Source organism: Bacillus rossius, chromosome 12 (genome assembly GCF_032445375.1).
Source record: "Bacillus rossius redtenbacheri isolate Brsri chromosome 12, Brsri_v3, whole genome shotgun sequence".
NCBI lineage: Eukaryota > Metazoa > Arthropoda > Insecta > Phasmatodea > Bacillidae > Bacillus > Bacillus rossius.
Window position 1 is genome coordinate 29,522,596 of NC_086339.1, and position 18,794 is coordinate 29,541,389.

At 36.4% G+C, this 18,794-nt stretch overlaps 1 protein-coding gene across 2 annotated transcripts in view; it reads right to left on the reverse strand.

Moving 5' to 3' along the window:
- The window catches only part of LOC134537783 (dmX-like protein 2), a 154,855-nt gene that overhangs the window by 89,931 nt on the left and 46,130 nt on the right, over nt 1-18,794 (reverse strand). For both annotated transcript variants that reach the window (XM_063378583.1, XM_063378584.1), the window contains exons 13-18: nt 17,546-17,745; nt 16,954-17,130; nt 14,989-15,134; nt 12,510-12,654; nt 3,239-3,388; nt 852-1,098 (exon numbers count right to left, since the gene is read on the reverse strand). In XM_063378583.1, the coding sequence (XP_063234653.1) occupies nt 852-1,098; nt 3,239-3,388; nt 12,510-12,654; nt 14,989-15,134; nt 16,954-17,130; nt 17,546-17,745 (1,065 nt within the window). The remainder of the gene's footprint in view (nt 1-851; nt 1,099-3,238; nt 3,389-12,509; nt 12,655-14,988; nt 15,135-16,953; nt 17,131-17,545; nt 17,746-18,794) is intronic.

Consider the following 18,794-nt stretch of genomic DNA (forward strand, 5'->3'; position numbering starts at 1 on the left):
ACATTTACTAATACACACACACACATCTACCCACACATGACCAGTATGATGAAACAATTTTAAAAAAAGTCTTTAATTTGGCACGTCCGGAACCACGGCCAAACCAGATTAGAAATTTTCCCGAATTTTCGAACATATAAGAAGTTTTAATGGAAATACCACAGAAAAAATAGTATACAATATCTGAAACAAGTTGTGATAATTAGCTGTTATTTAGAAAAAGAAAAAAAAAATATTACGAACATTGGTCTTCTACAAAAAATCATGACAGAAATGTACTTGTGAAATGTGAAATGTAACCTGCCAGAAAACAGGAAACACTATACTTAATAAAAACTGACAGTAACGATCAACTTCAAGCAAACCTGACACAGTAATGCAACCAAGGTCAACAGCCAGGATTCACAAAAAAAAAAAAATCATTGAACACAAATGGCTTGATTGGTACCAGATTATAAAATGTGCCGAAACAAATTCTCAATGACATCGAGGTATTAAGACAATGAGTAGACAAAAGAGAAAGATGCCTTTTAATGCAAGCTGCAAGCAGTGAATAAGTAGGACAATGGAGTAAACCCTTGAAGAAATTTATACCGTAATATGTTAGAAAAGCATATTGAAAAATAAAACTAAAATGCATGAAAACTGAAAAGGGCATGCAGCAACCACTGTTTCTATAGAAAATCATTTGTGCTTCCTTAGTAAAAAAACTTAGTGTCTACAAATATTTGAAAGAGAAATGTGTACTGTAAACACAAAGACGTAATTGCCTAACATTCGAGGCAGCTCCAGACTCTCTAAAGGTTCTGAAGTAGTCTGTTTATTAAAAGGCGCGAGAGCCTGCGACATACCTGCTTCATCCGGCTGGGAAGCGATGACGAGACGCCACATGTGCACCACAGTGCCCTTGTTGGTGCGCTCCAGCACGACTATGTAAAACGGCTCCTCAAACACTGCAGACTGCTGCAGGTCCACCATGGCTGCCAACTGCGTCTCCATGAACGCCAGGTCAGGACTACCACTTTTGTCTTCGGACACCCGCTCTCCCGTTATCAGCTGCTCTTGGAATACGTGCAGGAACTGTGTGTTCTGCCAATCCTGCCAACACAAGTCACGATGACATGTGAATTCCTTTGTAGCGGCAACGGATATTATTTTTTTGAATGCTTAAGAATAGGTTGAAAAGAGCAGCTGCAAAATTCACATTTAATGTGGCACAATCACATGCAAAAAGGCTGTAAGATGGAAACTTTGAAAAATTTTACAGTTTGCCCCAAATAAAAACTTCATACAAACATTAGATGATCAATTATAAGCTATGCCTGGGATTGAAATAAAACCACCCAGTCTCCTAGTTACATGAATGTGATTTCTTAGCAATAGATAACACTGTCAATCTTTCCTGTATTATGACAATACAAATGTCACAAACATTTTTGCCATCTCTCTTCCCATCAAATTTTTTTTTACTTCTGGCATGAGTTAAAAGTTATTTATTACTAGAAAAAAAAATCTATACCCACTTCATTACAGATACACATGTTAAGTTAACTCTAGTAACAGTGGTAATTCAAGAAAATTTTAAGATGGACAAGACATAATAACAGATGAACATCTTGCATTCTTAGCACAAATGTTGTTGATTTTTACTAGGCCTGTGCGAAACTCGAATTTTCGAATAATAATAATAAACTGTTCATATTCAATTCGATCTCGAATACTAACAATAATGAATATTCATTTGCTTATGAATACTTGATATAGCATACCTCGTGAGTTTGTCATATACCAACATTCACTGCTGAGATTAAGTAATTTGTGTGATATAAATACCCTTTTATGATGTTTAATGAGACTTCATAACCAAAACCAACAATAAGAGACGTTTTAAACGTGCAACAAGTATTCAAATTTTTTTTTCCGTTACTGTCTGTCTCACTTAACATTAACAGAAAAAACAACGTAAACAATTCTAACCATGTTATAGTTTTTATTTCAAACTTTAAAACTAAGTATTATTTGTAATCTTTTCGTCACACACACCAGAAGTGGGAGAACAAATAAACAAATGGCAACAACCATGGACTATAACACCACTAAACATGGACACTCAATTGAGATGGGCATTAAAAGAAGTGATTGTCATAGTTTCAACGGCAGTCACAATCGAACTAACACCATGTGATACAGTAGCAGCTTACTTGCTGTATGTATCTATGACAAAATAGACTAAACTCAAAAATAGATTAAAAACAACGTAACTATTGGTTAAAGATTTCAGATGAAATTAGCAAAAATTGTGTTTATAATATTACTGAACTAAAATACAATTTAACTGGCTGCCGTTAATGACGAAAACTCACAAATAACAAGGGTTTAAATATGTAAATCTGAGCTCATTCAATCACTAATTTGGGATTACAACATTTTAACAAAATATTCATATTTTCCATAAAATTGATTGCAATGGATTTCTCGGTAATTTGCAGTTGCAAAAATTTTCTGGATTAATATGTACAGTAGCAGGGTGTATAAAATAAGGCAAAAAGGAACTGAATAGAAAGGTTGGTTAGTTCGTTGAAAATTTTTTATTTCATAATTTAAATAGTTTAACAAACATTTTCCATTGTAGCTGACTTAACCAACCTTTTCACTTTAGTATTATTTGTCTAATTTTCCAGAAGTTGTTACATGGCATGAAAAAAATGTTTTAGTGGGATTTTATTTCTCATACTTACTATTCAAGTTCGATATTCGTTTTCACGAATAATTCAATATTCGTATTTGATTCGAACTAAGAAACTGATAGTTGCACAGAGCTCATTTCTGCACACCAGTCTGGCACCCATGTTGCTAATCATTAATCACTTCAAAAAAAAAAGTTTATTGCTTGTTAATCTTATTAATTTTAGTTTTTATAAAGGTTAAAAAACTTTTAAGTTTTAAATAACATTAAATTATTTAAGATCTGGGTCAATTTAAACCTTTCTAGGTCCAATAATATGTTACACTATTTACTTATTGGTTATAGGCATAATATTATTGAAATTCAATGTACTATTAAATATTTAAACAATAATATTTTATTCGAAACTCAAATCAATAGTGAAATTGGCAAAATAATTATGGCCTACAAGAACCGACAGATAAATATCAATCACCAACAAAATCATTAAGTTGTCCCTTGATTTTCAATCAATTACCTACTCAACAGAAGGAAGTTGTACCAAAAACTTACATGAGTTGCATCAGCAATGGCATCCAACTGGATGACACAGCCCGGCCGGGCAGTTGACTGCAGCGAAACTATTTTTATCTTGTCATGTAGGGATGGATGCCTGATCCCATCGTCGGAGGAAGCGTCTGTCGACAAGCTCACCATAGAGTCCTGCGAGAAAAATAAACAAGAACATGTGTTTAACTAAACTAAATGTATTGTGATGCGAAATTGAACTGGTAGCAATGATAGATATGATTTTGAAAATCCTATTTTAAAATTACATTTTAACATCACAGAAGCAAAAAAAATTTCCAGTTTGAAAACAAAAATTTTTCACTCCATTACTCAGGAATTTCAAGCTGTTCTACTCAAGCTATCTCAGATATTTTTTGCTTATTGTCAACTCTGGCCATTCACCTTGCTTACTTTCAAGGCCATGGTTCCCAGTTTTTGCAAATCAGTGTGTTTGGTTATCAAAATTTGAGCGAAAATGATTTAAGTTATAGAGATATAAAATTACACACCTTAAAGAGCAAAGTCCAGCCTATTTTATGTGATACCGTTGGACGTAATACAATTTTTACAAAATTTAATGAGAAATATGTTTGAAATCAGACCTTTTTAAAAATTTAGTCCCTTCAGTATGTCTGCCCAGGCTTCAGTTCACCGCCCTGTGCGTCCTGCACGACCTTCGCAGACCACTGTCCGCCCGCCGTGGCCTTGTTCTTTTCTTTTCTCGAGCAGCAGAAGTACCAAATTAATGTTGACTAAACTAATATATTTTTCATTATTTTGGGCACATACTTCCCCCCTGATTTAATATTTGGTTCTGATTTTATTGCAAAAACGGGCATGATAATTTATTTACAAGCACGTAAATTTCATTTCAAATTTAATAAGCAAATTTTAATTTCCTTTGTATCCCCCGACACGCAGAGTCAGACTCATGTCAACACCATCCAGTCAGTTTCGAACGGCGAAAACAACGTTTCACTTGCCCATCTCAGTGACGGACAAAGAAAAGAAATAGAAAATTTGTGTCACAGTTTTCCAGATTTTTAAGTGAGAAATTAGGACGCACACACTTAACTCAATATGAAATAAAACTTTTGGACAAAACCCCAGTTCGGTGTCATCCGTACCCTCTGTTAGGACCAAAAATGCAGGTAATGCGTGAACACATACAAAAACTCTTAGAAAAAGACGTCATTGAGCCTTCAGCCTCAAATTTCGCTTCCCCAGCCTTCTTGGTACCTAAGGATCAAGGTCAAGGTCACCGCGTCGTTGTTGACTTTCGTAAGGTGAACCAACAAATTGAAGTAGAAATGATGCCATTACCAGATCTAAATTCAGCATGTCACTGGTTTAGTAAAGCCAAATTTTTCAGTGTGTTTGACCTTAATTCGGCTTACCACCAAATACCACTAACCCCAGAGTCAAAACACGTCACCGGATTCTGCGTGCCGTGGAATCTCTACCAATACAAAGTAGTACCCTTTGGTCTAGCCACTGGCGCACAAGTGTTAACACGGCTTCTAGATCAAATTTTCGGCGATCTAAAATTCAAGTCCGTTTTCAATTATTTGGACGACGTTGTCGTTTATTCAGAAAATTTTGAAGAGCACCTCGCTCATTTGCATGAAGTCCTTAATTAAACGACTACGCCATGCCGGCCTAACGGTCAATACCAAAAAGGTAAAATTTGCGGTACAAGAAATTTCTTTCTTAGGACATCTAATATCTAATAGGAGAGTAACCATAGACCCAAGCCGAACACAGGCGATCAAGGATTTTCAGCCCCCTAAAGATGCTAAAGGCATCGCCAGATTTATCGGCATGACAAATTTTTATTCTAAATTCATACCTAATTTTGCTGAGCATGCAGCACCATTGAATGCTCTACGTAAAAAAAATTCAGTCTTCAATTGGGGTCCAGAACAAGACAAAGCATTTTCTTTCCTCAAACAAGCCATAATTAGCCCTCCAGTGCTCCGAATGGCAGATTTCAGTAAGCCGTTCATTCTTCAGACTGACGCCTCCAGCGTAGCCATAGGCGCAGTTCTCTCACAAGAGTTTGATGGTTGTAGGCAGCCTATAGCTTTCGCCTCCCGCACCTTAACGCACCAAGAGAGAAAAGCCTCTTCGGTGTATGAACTCGAGTGCCTTGCTGTAGTTTTCGGCATAGACAAGTTCCGGCCCTATTTGGAACATAAAGAATTTCTACTGGAAACCGATAATCAGGCCCTTGCTTGGCTTTTGGCTCACCCCAAGCAATTAGGTAAATTAGGACGCTGGATTGTCAAGATTGCTTCTCTGAAATTTAAAATTCAACATATTAAAGGTTCACAAAACATTGTGGCAGACACCCTTTCTCGAATGTTCGAGTCACCTTCCAATTCCTATATTCAGGAAGAAATTCCCATTGCCTGCCAAGCATTGCTCACAGATTTTCCGCTAGCCTTTTCGGATTTACGATCCCACCAAAATTCGGACCCGCAACTGTCTGACATAATTGCGCAAATAAACTCAGGTTCACCCCCAAAATACCACAAACTATCTAAGGGAATTCTTTATCGAAAAACTCAGCAATGTAAGAATTTTAAAATAGCCTTACCTCAAAATCTCAGGGACATGATTTTTCAATATTATCACTCATCACCTTTAGGCGCACATTTAGGCATTTTCAAAACTATTGAAAACATCCGCAAGCATTTCATCTGGGACGGAATGCATAAAGACATAACCCAGAGGGTTAAATTATGCAAGTTGTGCAATTTGAGCAAACCTGCCCAGAAAACACAATTCGGATTTTTGAGTTCCGATGTGGCCGAAAGGCCCATGCAAAAACTTTTCATTGATTTTGTGGGACCCTTCCCAAGGTCAAAAGACGGAAATTCGATGCTTCTAGTATGCGTAGATGCATTTTCAAAATTTGTGTGGCTAATCCCTGTTAGAAGATCCACGGCCGAAATCACCATTCGAGCCCTCCAAAATAATATTTTCAAAATATCCGGGGTACCTTCCATCATTGTTTCCGATAACGCCACAAACTTCAAATCGACAATTTTCAAAAACATGTGCTTTTCACACGGGATTCAGCATGTGACCACGACTCCCTACTACCCCCAGCCTTCACATGCGGAGCGTTTCAACCGAAACCTCCGGTCTGCCTTAATAGCATTCCATGCGAACTCGCAGGATAGGTGGGATTCCAATCTCGTGTGGTTGCAAATGGCTTTCAATTCCGCCAGACATGAAAGTCACAAAACAACACCGTTTGAACTCATGTTTACATACCAGCCCAACACCCCACTCTCTAATCAATGGACGTTAAAAGAGTTACTACCAGACGACCCCAGGAACATTAAGGAAGTCTGGAGTAGAGCTCGTAAAAACCTGAACTTGGCCCACGAGGCAAGCAGGCAACAATATAACAAAAGACGTTATCCCAATCCCTACAGAGTAGGCGATTTAGTGTTGTGCAGAGCACACACACTCAGCAAGGCGATCGACAAGAGATCAGCCAAGCTTTCGTATCGCTGGAATGGTCCCTGGCAGATACAACGATACCTCACGCCAGTCACGGTCGCTTTAGCCGACCCCACCTCCGGCGAATATCGCGCGCGTGCGCACACATATCTCAGCTGAAGAAAGTGCACCCGAACCTAAAGTAAGGGCACTCTTCACTGTTTTCCTTCTGCAAGGAACAGCGCCAATTCTTCGGCATGCCAAACTCAACACACAGTGTTGTTATCAAAAACCCTAGGTCATAATTATAAGTAATATAAAAAACCATGGTACTAGTTTATAAGATGTTTAAGTTAAGAAGTGTTATATTAAGATGTCTAGTTTTAAGTGGCGCCACTTATTCAATAAGTTATCTGTAAGTTTTAGCTCTATTTAAACGTGTAAGATTTCTTATAGGTTGTAAGTAGTTTACTACAGTAGATCCTGGTACAGGGTAAGTCACTTAGGTTTGTGGTGGCTCAAGTTGGCCACCCTGACTCCGTCTTTCAGGGGGGAAGTATGTGCCGAATCAGTGCTACTTTAGGCACGATTTTTTTTATTTTCTTAGTTTTACAAAATTTTAAATTTTTTTTATAACTTCAAATTTCCTCCTTCGCCCGCTGCTTTCGCCCCATCCAAACTTGTTCGGTCGAGTGTACCGGCAGGTTAGCTTGTTGAGCAGTATATTGCTCTCACCGCCGTTTCCCACCAAATTTGCTGGGTCTAGCCGACTACTGGGCTATCATCAGCAACGGTATCCACTGGCCGTCGCGTTTCGTCACGAGTTTAGCGCTACGCGTGACTAAAGTAGCCGCCCTAAGCTTCCCATGGTCGCCTCCACCCCTTCTCGGAGGTGTGCTGAAGTTTGCGGTCTCTAACACGTTTTGGTGTCCTTTTTTCAAGCTCCGCCGCACGTCCCGACGCCTGGCCGGCGAAGTCTCCCAGGGCAGGTCATTCACCGGACATACCCCCCACCCCGTCCTGGTCCACAGCGGTCATCGGCCAGCCGCGGCAATGACCAACCTCAAGGCCAAAATCCCCCCCACTTGCAAAATGGCGGCCACCAAGTGCCGCGATGGTCTCTGCGAGACTCCGATCTGCATGCCCACGCCATCTAGCGGCGAAAGGACGAACCAGCTGAGAGCGAGAGCGCACTACTGACCACCCTATCCCCACCAGGAGAAACAGTCGACCTCACACTCAGTCGATAGGTCGCCGGAGCCCTTTTTTTTCTTTCGGAACCATTCGGGTTCCCTTCGGGTTTTCCGAAGCCCCTCCCCTGGACAGGCGACCAAAGACAGCTTTAATTAGGCGAGCCGGCGCCATTTTTGACGATTCGGCAGGCAGCACGCGGTAAGGGCGGATCTCTCTTCGCAGCCCGAGACAACGCGCTTCTGAAAAGTCGTGAACGGCTTTCTCTAAAGCATGTAGTTGGTTATCGACAAGGCCATGTGCCTTAGCACTCAATTTTTAATTTTTTTTGCTACCCGAAATAGTTTATTTTTTTGAAATAGTTTTTTTGTCTTTACTTATTATTCTTCATGGCGACAGCAATCTTCCGCGTCGCGCATCACCTGGCCATCTCCAGGGACCGACCTGATCTACTCCACCCCGCAGCTTAGGTAAGTTATTTCGTCGCCCCACACACACCTTTTCTTTTCCGGTTCTCGTGGGCTTAACTTCGCCCAACATCAGCCGCCTGTTAACCAACCTAATTTGATGGGAATACTGGTTGCAGGCGGGGATCAAGAACTAGGATGAGAGATTCCGCTCCAAATTCAACTCCCATGCAGTTCATGAGTTAGTTCACCGAAATTCATTGCCTCGTGCAATCGGAGAATTTCTCAAGAGTGCCAGCTTTCAACATATTTTTCCCTGAGTGGAAAAAACCATAAAATAATTTATAATTCTGAACAACCAGTTTCAGGACACTTTTATTCATTTAACGAGTAAATGTAATTTTTTTTATAATTTGTCTTATGAAGAGCCTGCGCGCTCAATATTCAATGGCCTGTAAAGTTAAGAAACCAAATGACCTTAAATTCAGTCAAATATAACCATGGTTACTTATTATAATATCTCGCCCCGGGGCCTCCCATTTGGTTTATTGTTTAACAATATTTAATGTATTAAGTATAGCCAATAAGGTCAACAATTTTCTTGGTATTTTGTTTCGGCTGTAATGCCATGGGTTATCTTCAGTGGAATAAGGTTTGTAAAGTAGAAATAACAGCAACAAAATCATTAAGTAAATGCCAATGTAAACTAAACCAGATCTTATTATTTTCTTATCCTTGGTCACGATCCACATAACCTTACCAAGTTTTAAGGAGGTTAATCATAAATTTTGTTGCGCGTGCGCTGTGCCCCTATGGGTAATGTGTTTAGTACTGTTTCTGCCTGGCGCTTCCACGGCCAATCTATATTTGTTCTTTAGACGAACTTTCATATTGAGCGCAGCGGCACGTTTCAGGTTTTATTTTTTTGCTCAAAATACCCACGGCAAAATTTTCTTGCTTTTCTGTACGACATGCAAATTTATTAAACCAAATATTAATAAACACTAAAACCTCATGATATAATTACAATTAAGTTCATTGGCAAATTCATAGATAGTTAAGTTCATTTGCAAATTCATAAATTCAAACTTTTAAATAACTACTAAAAATTTCACGACTTAATTACAATCACATACACTACAAAATTAGGTACACAATTAAGCACTTCCAAAGTTACTATTAAGACGGTTTTATTGAAATGCTATCATAGTTAAATTTTCCGCATTTTCTGGAGTGAGACGTCTTCTGTCACTAACTACCAGTGAGTACCTGGAAAATGAACGTTCTGCATCAACATTTGATGTTGGGAACCAGATTGCCCTTAAACTGGCTTGAGCAAATTCACTGTAGTCCCATTTAAGGGAGCAAAGTACCTTTGCAACATCAATTAGGCTTGTTTCTGGCAATGAAAGTTCATCCTCAATTATTTTTTTGAAAGCAACATAGCTATGTATGAATGTATCAATGGGAAGATGGGAAACAGAAGGCAAGTTATGCAGAGACTTCTGTAGGTTTGCATCTTCTATGCTAACCCTACTCACATTTCTTGGGTTGAACAGCAAATTAATGGCATTAAAGACTCTTAGACAAGGATGTCGTTTAACAGATGAGTTTTGTCTCAAACGCTTATGTTTCTCACTCGCGACATGTTTCACAAGCGTATCGCGTCTCTCGTAGTCTAGCCTGCAGTTACAGAATTTGCACATTAAAATTTTATCACTGAAATAAAATCCTTCGCTGGAAAATTCTTTCGATCGGTCACTGGCAGAAACCTTCGTTTTAGGCATTATCAAAATTTTTTAATCACATAGGAAGAATTTAACCTCTTAATACGCAAAAACTTGCCGTGCTGGATAGATCAAAACAATGGAGAATAGATGTGAATACAAACGCATACCGAATACCAACATACGCACGTGAAAATTAATACAGACATAAACATGTACTACTTATTATTTACAATCGTTACGTTAAGCAGGGTTAATTTTATTTTCGTACCCTAAGTACTTTATTTTAAATAAACAGTAAAAGCAATGTGCTTTAGTGTGTAATATTTTAATGATTTAAAACGTAATCTTAGAAAAACATATTTTGGACGTTTGTTATTATTGTATTTACAGAAAGTGAACGGCGGCCATTGTATCATAGTTATCAACATCTTAAATTATTATGGTACACAAGATTACCGTTTAAAGAAAATATTACGTTAATTCCGAGACTTTATTTTAAAATCTATAATGAATCACCGTCGCATATAATATATATGGCTGCTAGTTACTGTCAGAAATATTTGATTGTGCTGAAGATAGTGAATTGTCCTTACAGAATGGAAAAAAAAACGTAAATAATCAGGATAGACGAAATTTCGTGACATATCGCGGATTTCGCACAATTTCGTTTTATTTCATGTTTTCAAGCGGTTTTCTGTGTTATTTCGTTTTATCGCGCATTACCATATAATCGTGCCTCTACTCATGACATAAAAAAATCTTACCTGCCAGTAAGATTCTCACTCAATCCTTTCACTGGTATCAACGACATATCCAGCTCATTAAATTCCATTCTCAGCAATAACCAGACAAGTAAGACTTTTTAGAATTACAAATTACTTATCCAAAAATTCCTGATGAAATTCTATACATCATATTCACCCGAAAATAAGTTGACCCTGAATGTAAGACGACTCCCAATTGTGCAGGTCAAGGTTCTAAGAAAAAATTAACTCACCTTTAACTTTCCTTGTTTAGTAGGAAGTCACTGCACAGAATCACAAGAGAATATAAATATACAGATACAGTAGAACCTTGATTATCCGGGGTAATGGGGGAAGGTCAGCACGGATTAGCGAAAATCACAGATAATATGCTAATATATTTAGGTAATACAATATAGCAATATATCGCACCCCTGACTAGTATTTCTTCTCACTAGCAATTTTAGTCCATTTTCTTTGTCCGTTCTTTTCTACTTTTAATACATAGTTTTTAGTTTTACTCCTTTCTTGTCCCTTCCCATTTTGCGGGCTTGGTTCCCCCTCAACCACCAAAAAAAAGTTTATTTTTAATTGAGAACCTGGTTAACCGAATGCCCAGTTAATTGGGTCACGGATAATTGAGGTTCTAATGTAATGAAATAACTTTTTTATTCTCTTTTCCAATTCTTCGTAAAAATTAAAAATGCATAAATAATATTTAATGTCATAATTAATGCTTGTATCCATTAACAAAAGTATCAAAATTCCTAAATTTAAAACAATTATTCAAGTAAATAATATTTTATCTTTATTTTTTTTTCAATAGTTTGCTTTTGGTTATAAGATAATACCCAATTTTTTTGTGTCATCTTTCAATGAAAATTTTCATATTTTCGGGTGAATACGGTGAGTAGATGATGTTTCAACCATGATTGCACAAAATATAGAAAACATTTTCAGCTATTTTAAGACCAAATTGTTTTAATTTTGGTTTGCTCTTCTTAGTTAAATTTTATTTGAGTCTGATAAGGTAATAATTCATTTAATGCTAACTCCTCTCATAACTTTTTTTTTTTTTACTGTCACTTACGGGTTATGGGTATTGTCTTGCAGTTAGATACATTATGGTTTTAAAATAAGTTATTTGGCCAACACCATATTATAGATTAAAATATACTAATGTAAAGGGGAGATATATTAGCAGGAAGATGACATCTTAGTTTTAACAGTATTTTAAACATTATTATTTTGTACAATTCAGTATTGGAAATTGGTGTTATGAGTCATTCTCAAAAGTGAAATATTAATGCCAAAAATTTTACAGAAGAAATTATTAGTAGCAGCCAGTCATTAAAGACTACAACATTTCATTTGATTACAGGTTAAGCTTTCACACTGAATTTTGTAAACTATAGAAAAAAAATTGAGGCACAAAAACTGTTGAAACCACGGTGACATTTCTATTGGCTCATATCTCTCTCCCTCGATTGTTCTCCGTGAACTATCAAAGTTTAACCCAACATTTCCATTAAAAGTGCATAACTGATATTTAATGTCATTATTAATGCTTGTATTCAATAAAAAAAAGTATCTAACTTTCTAAATTTTAAACAATTATTCAAGTAAACAATATTTTCATCTTTTTTTTTTTCTGATTTTTTTTTTTAATCTTTAGTTTTCCCCGATTAGTACGTTTCCCTGCAGTACGGTTCCCAAACGTACTGCAGCGACCTTGCAACACTGCACCTACCATCATCCGACTCCTCCGCTCGGAGCTGGACACTTCTGCGAGGAGAGTCCTCGCGTCGATCACCGCCTGGTACACCCGCAGGCTCTTGCCGTCCGAGGCCACGAAGCACGCGCTCGGCGAGTTGCACAGGTTCCCCAGAGTCGTGCTGGAAGGGACACGAAACTCAGGATCTACACACCTCAGGATTAGGTACTTCATGCAGACCTGCTAATTCTGCATTGTCGTTGGATGACGGGCTATGTTGCTATAACCCACGTTCATTTGAATTACCCCTACCATTGGATCGTAGGTTATTCGACATGCTCTAAAAATAAAAAAAGTCAATTGAAACATGCTGTTACCGCCTCATTTTAATTACGTTTATTTTTTTTTTCAAATGTTCCACCAAACTTTCCACTAGGTTTTTTTTTAATTACTGGTCAAGTTGTGTGGCTCTGCACAACTCAAATTTTTCTTAACATCACTAACAAATTTTCATAAACAGAAATCACTTTTGTGCCAAACATGCGTAGAGCCCTTTATAGCGGACACTTACAGCAACTTGCCATTTGCTTTTCATATTGTTTGGGAGATGGCTAGATGCCCAAGCATGACAATGCAACTGAGCGACTGACAGCAGAAGGAGTGTGAAAGACCAAGTGGATCGACGGCGGTGTGGGCTTCTCGTGAAATATTGTGACTATCTGTCAGACAATTGGATACTGTGGTGAAAATCGTGGCCTGCAGCTTGCGATTCCAGCAGAACAGTGTATTGGTGTCACTGAGTTGGGGTTATATTGAAGAATGAAAAATGGTTACGCCAGGCAGCACAGCTGAAATACATTGTGAACGACTTGTTAGAATTATGTCCAGTATTTTCACAAAATGACAATTTGCAAACTGATTTAGCATTTGGAACTCACCATAGCAAGCTCTTACAAATTTGCGTTGTTTTAGAAAGAAAGATAGATATTTGTGTGCTTTTCACAGAGGATTTGTATTCATTAAAGAAAGTAACATGCTGAGTGTGAGCTTTGCAATACACCTAACTGTTCCATTTGCTGAGGGCATTCAATCGCTTGCGCAGTTAAGTTGCAGAGATGTATTTTAAACTTGGAAACTGTAAAATTATGTGAAAAACTAGATTCCTACTTAACGCTTCAATTAAATTTGTTAGGCATGAACTTTTTATTTTGTGATAATGAAATGAGTCTTTCAAATGTTTATGACTACACATGGAACTATGCAATAGCAAAACATTTATAGATTCCGAAGTGTTCCACACTTCTGCTTTGAATTTTATCGAAATTTCCAATTTACTGTCTCTCAACATGTATTTGTAAAGTGCCTCCGAGAAAGCCCTTACTATTGGTAAACGTTGGGGCTGTTATTAAGGTTATTAGGAACAAGCCACCATTACGAACTTTTAACAGCTGTTTAGCGCCTACAACAGTTACGTGCTTTTTGAGAGCTTCTTTATTGGTTTGAGGCAAGAGCACTTACAAATAAACTTAAAACTATTTCTAGTACTTTTGCAACTTGAATAATATTATTTTACTTTACATCTTTTATAGTAATTACATCTCCCAACATAACATGGTGTGCTCCAGTTGCTAAATACAAGAGGAAACCATTAGTAAGTCGGTAATGTAGTGATGAAAAACTTTGGTATAGGGCACTTAATCAATCTGAATAATCAAAATTATTTTATGCACTGGTACACTTTTTTTTTAAATTATTTAAGTATAATGTTAATGCTTTAGCTATTGAACATCTAATAATAAAGGTCCTTTACAATTTTTGCATTTGTATCATATTTGTGCTGACTTTGTTTGTCTATTAGTATTATTCTCTTTTTTTTTTTTATTTATTGATGAAGTTTAAATAATTGTAACTTAATGAGATCAAGAAATAATGGTGGCATATATTCTCAGGGTTATTACTGTTGACATTTAAAAAATTCATGCCCACGACTTTGTAAAGAATGTTCTTATGTAACCGATTTCTTTTTTGTCTCTATTGATATTGCAGTATTTATATTAGTTTAGCTTTATGATAAAAAAAATTTATTTTCCTTCGTCTAATACAACCCTCTTACAATTTTTGATAAACCTTTTATTTTCTCATCTTTAGAAAGGTGGTGCTCAAGTCTGTAAAAAAAAAAAAAAAAAAAAAAATGCACGCATGCACACATGTTTATTCATTTATACTTTTAACAAACTACGATGGAAAATTTTTTCCTTAAATTTAAACTTTTTTGTAGTTTAATAGGTTTAAGCTCTTGTTATCACACAAAAAAAATTGTTTATACATTTATACTTTTAACAAACTATGACGAAAAAAAATTTTTACTTTCCCACCTAAGACATCTTTTGAAGACAGTGCGTATAAAAAAAGTTTTAAGAGTTTCACTGTGATAATATTTAAAAACTCTTCAGTTTAACCATGATGATTTCCACAAAGAGTTTGCATCTAACACCTTCAGATGAGCAACCCTCACCTCGGCAGTAGCGTCGGTATCCACGCAACGTTGGAGAAGGCAGATATTTCCGGGGAGTTTATCCTTGCGAGTTCCGAAACTCCACCGGACTTTGACAGCGGGCCGACTGCATCCACGCGCCACAGTATCAGTTCGCTGCAGAACCCCTAACATATAAAAGCAGCTGTAACAGTTAGAGTACTAAAAGATACTGCACACGTATGTTTATCGTATATAAGCCACTTGCACATACATCTCATAACCTGAGGGAAAAAAAGGTTAGTAAATTTCAAAAAAAAATTTATGACATAGAAACTAAAGAAAAATATGGCAGATGACGCATTTATCCTCAGTACACAACACTCTAAAGCTAAAAGGATCAGTAAACAATGATAAGAAAGAGAACAATGATTTCGTAAAGGTGTTAACTATAGTTGGTAAAACTATAATTTCAAAACATATAATCCTCATACTAAAAACTAACATCCAACAAGCTAAAGTAATACCTACTGTTTTCAGAGTCCAAGATTACCGATTTTAAATCTGGAACCTAAATTAACCTACATCACTCAACAGGCAACTCAATATTCTTTCAACGCTTTTACAAGTCTCACAAAACTGAATACTACAGTGTTTTATTGCATGATCGATGCACATTTTATACTAAAATCAAGTTTAAAAACTAGGGGTACAACTTTTATGTGAAAAAAGGATTTTTTTGTTAGATGAAGTTATTCATAAAAACCAAACCTATTCATGGAAAGTATGTTTATTTAAAAATTAGAATATACAAAAGCACACCAAACAATTTAAATTAATAAGTCAAACAACAAAAACATTTTGTCAACTTTAAATAGAAAAACAAAAACCGTGAGCCGAACTAACACGTAATTATTGTCGTAGTACCCACATACCACAAAAGAGTGCAGTCTATCAAATGTAGTTAACTCGGCACTAAACAGAGCGCACACGTTGCATGTATTCGGCGAGCTATCAATATCAATATTAGACTACGTGTGCGCACTCTACATGGGAATCAACATAACCAAACATGATTGATGCTAACTTGCGCTGGCTACATTTTCATAAATGGTACACAGAGGCGATGAAGACGAACATCTTTACAAGAAAATTGACACATTAGAAAACTTCATATTTCTGTTGATTAAATAAATGGTAATATCCTAATGTATATTAGATTTCAACTTTATACAGTAAAACTACCTACACAAAGTGCTCGGAATCTAACAGCGAGATCACAAACATCATGCACCATTTATGAAATAAATTATTTCTCCAAATTTCGACACCCTAAAATAACGGTACGACGATTATGTTAAGTAACATATTCTATACAGATATATTTCAAATTTCAACAAGTATTGTAGTTATTTTCCTCTAGACAACAAATTTAATGTAAAAAAATTTTTATTTAAATATATAATTTTTGTTAAGAATCAAATAATAATGTTATGTTATATATACGTACTATGTTGTTAAGTTACTTCAAAGTTTTCATGCTAAATTGTTTACTATCTGTAGCTGTATATCTTTTTTGTTATAAATAAAATTATTTATTTTTATTTTCATGTTTATTTATGTATTTGTTAATTATTTTGTTTTTGTTTTGGTAATATTTTGTCTTTGTATTGTTATTTTATCTTTGTCTTTTATATATTTATGTTACTTGCATTGTGCCTACCGTCTAAGGTCTTAAGCCATAGGTAGGCATGTAACAAATTTTACATAAATAAAATAAATAAAATTTAAATAATTTCTGAAATATTTACAACTGAAGGGCTCATATCAAAACCTATTCTAGTCCAAATGGTTTCCACAATAAAAACATTTTTAATAGTGTATGCAAGCATTGAGGTAGTGGAATATAAATTTTCCTCAGAAAAATCAAATTTTTGACATGGATTGTTTTCAAAATGAACCCTGCCAATGTCCACTTTACTCTACGTAGTACGTGAAGATAATTACGGAAGCAGAAAAGGCCTTCTTCTCTCTGCTGTTCGGACTGGCCGCCGGGGTGTCGGGAGCATCGGTGGTGTTGTGGTGAGACGTGGTGAGGAGCAGCGGCAGCACCGGGTGGCAGGTGATGTCGTTGACGCGGAAGCGGTGGCCCGACGCACGCGATGAGTGGCCAATACTCAGCACCTGTCGCACCACGACCGAAAAGTTCTTCAGCGTACTCGTGCTTCGTTGCACTTACAAAAAAAAAAACCAAGTAAACTTTGTACAGACCTTAAACAAAACCTCCAAAGTTAGATGATAACACCGACGACCAATCAGCTGTAACGGAATTAAGCTAATTTTTGGCTCAAAAAACCTAGCGCTTTAACAAATGACTGTGGTAGGTAGCAGAAATTTTGCGAGAGCTGAAAGGAACCACAGTATAATCACTACGTAACTCACATAAAAGAACACAGCATTGGAGAAATGATTTCCTGAAAATAAACAAATGAGATAAAGTTAAATAATAATCTTTATAGCTATGTACAGAATATAGAACTAGATGAGACGAATCCCAGACATTCAGGTTACAGTGTCATAAATGATGTAAAAATCATACCTGAGAAAATTTGGACTGATCACCGAAGGTCAGCTGCCAAAGGTTTAAGGTTCCATTCGAATGTTTGGAAACCATTGAAATGGTAGGGGATGGGTTTCCAGACACAATATCAGACAAGTTGCTACCCGTGCCAGAATCTGTGCCCGTAGTTGATGCCGGTCCATTTGGAACGTGCGATGTCTTAGCAGCATTAGCTTGTTCTGCAACAGTCCGAACACAATAGTGAAATCATATACATCCTCTTTAAAAAACTGGTTCCTTTGTTTCTCAACACAACAGGCTACATTCATTTTCAGAAGTAACACAATATGTACACTGCCACAAATTAAAACAGCAGTTTATTTTGTATTATATTATTCTAAGGTAAACTGAAGAGAATGAAATCCAATAAAAGAACAGGCCAAATGATATTATAACTACTCACAAAAGTGCCAAATTACAAAAAAAATCTACCTGTTTTCCTTTATATGTATTAGAGATGTATCGTTTCTACTTTTTCCCGGTTCTCTGTTCGGTTTTGATTCTTAACAACTGGTTCCCAGTTCTCAGTTTTAGGTTAATCACCACACAATTTGCAAGTCATACCCAAGATACAGTATACCCTAATAATTGGTGTGTTTGTTTAACATGACTCACCAGCAACCCACTTTACCATAATTAGACCACAAACAAGTCACCCAGCCCCCAGTTGCTTCTTGTGTCACTAGATGCTAGAGCAGCACTGTAACGACATCCTGTGGTGCAGCAATATGTGGTAATACATATTTTTTACTGGGTCAGTATTTAATTTGGGCATACCAATAAAAAATACTTGAAAAAATATAAATATTTGTTCACAAGAGATTAAGTAGATTATAAAAAATTAAACCTTCTACTCCAGTAGCCATACACCAAAAATATTTCAAGTTATATACGTATTATAATGGGTTCCGGGTGAAACACCCAAATTAACAGAGATCTGTTAAACATAATATGATGCCTGTATACAGGCATCAATGTAATCAAACATGATGCTGGCTAGATTTCCATGTGCACTACAAGAAGTTAATAGTTGTAAAAAGTTCGAAAACTTGTTTGAAAGAGAATCCACACATCCAACAACTTTGTATTTCTGTTAATTAAATAAGTAAATGTTAATATACTGACTAATAATAGAAATCATTAAAAGAAATTGTTTTATACACAAAACAAAATTTTTGGACCACTTATTCATATTTGGGGAAAAAAATACAGTATTAATTATAGAAAA